Source organism: Arachis ipaensis, chromosome B03 (assembly GCF_000816755.2).
Source record: "Arachis ipaensis cultivar K30076 chromosome B03, Araip1.1, whole genome shotgun sequence".
Taxonomy (NCBI): domain Eukaryota; kingdom Viridiplantae; phylum Streptophyta; class Magnoliopsida; order Fabales; family Fabaceae; genus Arachis; species Arachis ipaensis.
Genome location: NC_029787.2, coordinates 5055377 through 5059684, shown reverse-complemented (window position 1 = coordinate 5059684; position 4308 = coordinate 5055377). Strand labels below are relative to the sequence as shown.

The window sequence follows — 4308 nt, the reverse complement described above, 5'->3', positions numbered from 1 at the left end:
GTATTACATCAGTTAATGTGGCTTGCTGTATATTATCTAATATGTCATATATTTTTTTATAGAGTCAAATTAGTCCCTGAAAATATGCGCAAATTATTTTTCTCTAAAATTTTAAAAATTCAGCCAAATTAATTCTTATATAAATTTCTCTACAATTTTGAAAATAGAATGGCTAATTATGATGAATTTTTTATTCCCTACAATTTGCACATTTTAATCGTACACTTATTCATAAATTTCCATCTTAAGGGAAAGAAAAGGTTGCATGATTTATTTTGCATTGTTCATTAAACCTGCCAAAACTCTGTTCTTTGCTGAATAAAACTGGTCAAGTTTAGTATTAACCATGAAAATGTGTTGCAACAAGTACAATAATGACTGAAACTAGCAAACTTCAAATTTTCAGTTCGCACATACAATTGGAAAATCAAATTCCCTATTTGATTCATTCTTACTTCTCAGACAATCAATAGAAGTAATCATTTTATTCCTCTTCTATTTGTATAATATGGTAGCATAAAAAATGTGTGGAATGACATGTTTCTGCTTTAAGCATTTGAATATAACAATGTTGTATTATGGTACATTAATTAATCTTATATCTATAGCCAACCTTGCATAGGACGAGCTCGGTTGCTGTTACGGATATTAATCTTATATCTTAGAGGCTTCGGCGGTGACTTGGCTCAAGGCGACGGCAGTCTTCGAACCAGAGGGGCGCCCCAATTGCTTGCTGATGAAGTCGCCAACCGACATGAGCTTTCCGAGATCAGTGTTGGTCTTCACACCAAGTCCATTCAGCATGTACACAACATCTTCAGTAGCAACATTTCCTGAAGCACCCTTGGCATATGGACACCCACCTAGACCGGCGATGGAGGAATCCACCGTACTAATCCCCATCTATTGTTAACATGCAAATTAATATATTTTTTTCCATTAATGGTTTTCAAGCTTGTTTGTGGAAATCTAAAACGCATGTGATAAAAAAAAAATCTAGCATTGCTCTAGGTTGAAACTAGCAACACAAAGATCAAACAAGTAAAAGGTATAAACAATTGTTTGATGACTTACTTGGAGCGATACAAGAATATTCGAAAGGGACTGGCCATAAGTGTCATGGAAGTGGACTGCAAGCTTCTCTGTCGGAACAACAGCCATGACAGCCAAAAGCATAGGAACTACAGTTCCTGAACATAACAGAATGAAAAGAGATCAATGCAAGTATATTATCAACACGAGCTGATAACAATTCTTAAGAAAATTGAAAGCACAAAGTTTGATATTCATTCTCAATCTAAGCCAAGAGCTGAATTTTTTTTTTTCTTATCAAGGTCTTACTTAACAAGATACTCTAAAAGGAGACAGAATCTTGTTTATTATTGAAACAAAAGAAATTTGGTGCTAAGGAAATGTTTAAATTTTAAAGATAACAAAAATCCATCTAACTTTTTACCTGGTGTGCCGACACCAATTGTGTCGCCAAGGGAGATCTCAAAGCAGCCCATATCATATAGTTCTTTAGCAACATATGCCACTTTTGAGGGAGGGATTGGTCCTTCCACTGGGCATCCGATAACACAAGATACATATCTATGATTGTTCAACACAAAACCATTAGAATTCAGAATAGGCAGAACCCAAACAGAATTGTAATTTTTTTTTTAAGTGATTTTCATGGGATAAATAAAGAAAATAAGAGACATACCCTCGAACAGGAATCGATAGTTCTTTAGCAGCACGGGTAACAGCCCGGTAACGAACAAGACTCTCTTCAATATTACAGTTAATGTTTGATTTTGAAAATGATTCAGATGCTGATGCAAAAACAGCTACTTCTCTTGCACCAGCTGCTATAGCAGCGTCAAAGCCCTATAAATATGATAAGTAAGAAATATGAATGTGAATCTTCAATGAATATTCCTATTTTTTATATCTTTTTTAGAAATACATACCCTTAAATTAGGAGTCAGAACTGGCAATCTGATGCCTTCCAAGCCATGAACCCCTTGCATCACGTCCTTTGCATCAGCCAACTGGAAGACAAAAGTAAAGACCGAGAAAAAAAGAAGGATTTAAAAAACAGATCAAAAGAAAAGGAAGGATAATATCTATAGAAGTAATTCAGAATGACATGGTTGGATTGTAATTTGATATGTAAGTGATTCATATATATTGTATCAAAAACCATTCGATGCTTCAGATAAGTGAACACTGGAGAAAATCAACCACCACAATCACGATTAAAAGCATCAATATCAGGTTACAATAACAACAGTAAATCTACTTTACCTGTGGCACCCATTTGGGAGATACAAAACTTGTAGCCTCAATAACAGACAACCCGCAAGAAGCTAGTCTATGAATCAATTCAATCTTTACAGCAGTTGGTACAGTGTTCTTCTCATTCTGTAATCCATCCCTTGGACCAACTTCAACTATCTTCACATAACTCGGTATGCTACTCAGAAACTGCGTTATGCCATTTTGAAAATTTTTAATATTCCAATTATCAAGTCAGGAAAATATGGAAATATATAAATCACAAAGTTTACAATCTATACATAAATCAAAATGTAAAGTGGTAATGTCTATAAACCAACCCTAGTAGCAGTAAAATAACTACAAAATACTGCAGCCGTTGAATTACCTTATGCGTTGAATGTGGTATGTCTTTGCTATTCCCCCTTGGACTAGAGTGGAAATCAGATAAAGAATCATCAATCATTCCAAACTTCATTGAGTTTCTCCCTTTGGTCATAGTCTTTTGACTGAAGGTGCGACATTGAGCAATATCTCTTGTGTGCCTTTTCCATGGGTAAGTCTCCGCTGTATACTCTTCATTGTCTTCACTGCAACAAGATACGATTGGGTCAATGTAATGGATACAATACAGAGATGACTAAATAATACCATGGACTAGAATCCAATTAAGTTTCTAAACTTAAATTGAAACATTTGACTCACTCGCAGCTGTTAGATGTGCTGCAACTTCGTCCTTCAATAAAGCAGATTCCCATACCAAAGTTATCTTCTCTAGGACGGCAAGCACCAGATGAGAACCTCTGAATCCTATCAACGGTATTCATGCTCGGCAACTTGTCAAGACCAAGCGGTTCCTCCAAGCTCGACATGGTGAAGTGGATGAACTGAAGGAAATTGGCAAAAGATACAGTGTAAGCAAGGATATCCAATAACATTATAAGTATATGCAAAATTTCATCTACAAATTATGTGTCTATTTATCCTCACACAAAGATATACAGTTCTGATTTAACATTCTCCTTTGCAATCAGTTAAATTTTTTAGTTAAATTCATTGCCCCTATATATCATATACAAAGTAATGAAATAGCTTGTAATGCAAATTAAAACTCCGCGAGCGGAAACAGAAACATTATGAGCTGTAATTAAACTCAGTTCTGTATTACTTGAACAGGTGGAAAATGAGGAGACAATTGAAAACGAACTCAGAATATAAAAGGTTTAAATTTTCAATCTTCAAAGGCAAGAAAATCACTTTCAACTCACTTTCATACTTAGTAATGACCAAAAAATTGTGGTGTGGAATGTAAATGAATCACATTCTTCCACTCACAGCTTCCCCAAATTTGTGTTGGACTAAGCATATATAAAAGTGAATTCTTCATTCCCCATTTTATAAGATCAATATCAATAAAATTTCAACAAATAAACAGCATTGTCTGCTAAATTATCATGCTTTATTAGGGGGGTTTTCAAAATTGCATGTGATCACAATTGACTCCAAGTGTGATAGCAATACCAAGTTAGCAACCAGCAAAAACTTTTATTCTTTTTATTTAAAAAAAAAACGCAAATCTCACAGTTAAAGGTTGAAACATAAGCTCAAATCAGAAGAAATTAATTCAACATATAAAAGAAATTTAGGGAAACAGTCATAATCAACGAAACCACAAAAAAAAGGAGGGAAAAAACGAACTGTTTAAAATATGAGTATACGAAATCGGGTTAATTGAAGACAAGCAAACGAAATTGAGAATCGGAAGAAGCAGACGGACCTGGAATGAAGGGAAGAAAGAGAAAGAAATCGCGGGAATTGAAGAAGAGAAAGGAAACCCTAGAAATTGGGGGTGAAATAGAAGTAGGTAGAATTAGGAATCAGTTGGTAGTTGGCGTTTTCTTTTTCCCTCTACGCTTCTTTTCTTTCCCTCTTGTTTCTGCTACACACAATATCTAATTTTTAAAACAAAAAAAAAAAATAATAATTTTATATTAATTTTCTTTTAAGAAAAAAATTTTTTCTCCCTCCACAATTTTGGATTTTGGA

At 34.3% G+C, this 4308-nt stretch overlaps 1 protein-coding gene across 2 annotated transcripts; it reads right to left on the bottom strand.

Moving 5' to 3' along the window:
• On the bottom strand, positions 474-4208 carry LOC107629064 (hydroxymethylglutaryl-CoA lyase, mitochondrial). 2 transcript variants are annotated; one of them, XM_016331755.2, is made up of 9 exons: positions 4040-4208; positions 2968-3149; positions 2651-2852; positions 2293-2472; positions 1956-2036; positions 1709-1872; positions 1457-1593; positions 1075-1190; positions 474-903 (listed from the first exon to the last, which is right to left on the bottom strand). In XM_016331755.2, the coding sequence occupies exons 2-9, from the start codon at positions 3132-3134 to the stop codon at positions 655-657; spliced, it is 1296 nt and encodes a 431-aa protein (XP_016187241.1). In that variant the 5' UTR covers positions 3135-3149; positions 4040-4208; the 3' UTR covers positions 474-654. The 2 variants fall into 2 exon arrangements, with proteins under 2 accessions (XP_016187241.1, XP_020973521.1); XM_021117862.1 differs by lacking the exon at positions 4040-4208 and adding an exon at positions 3961-3981.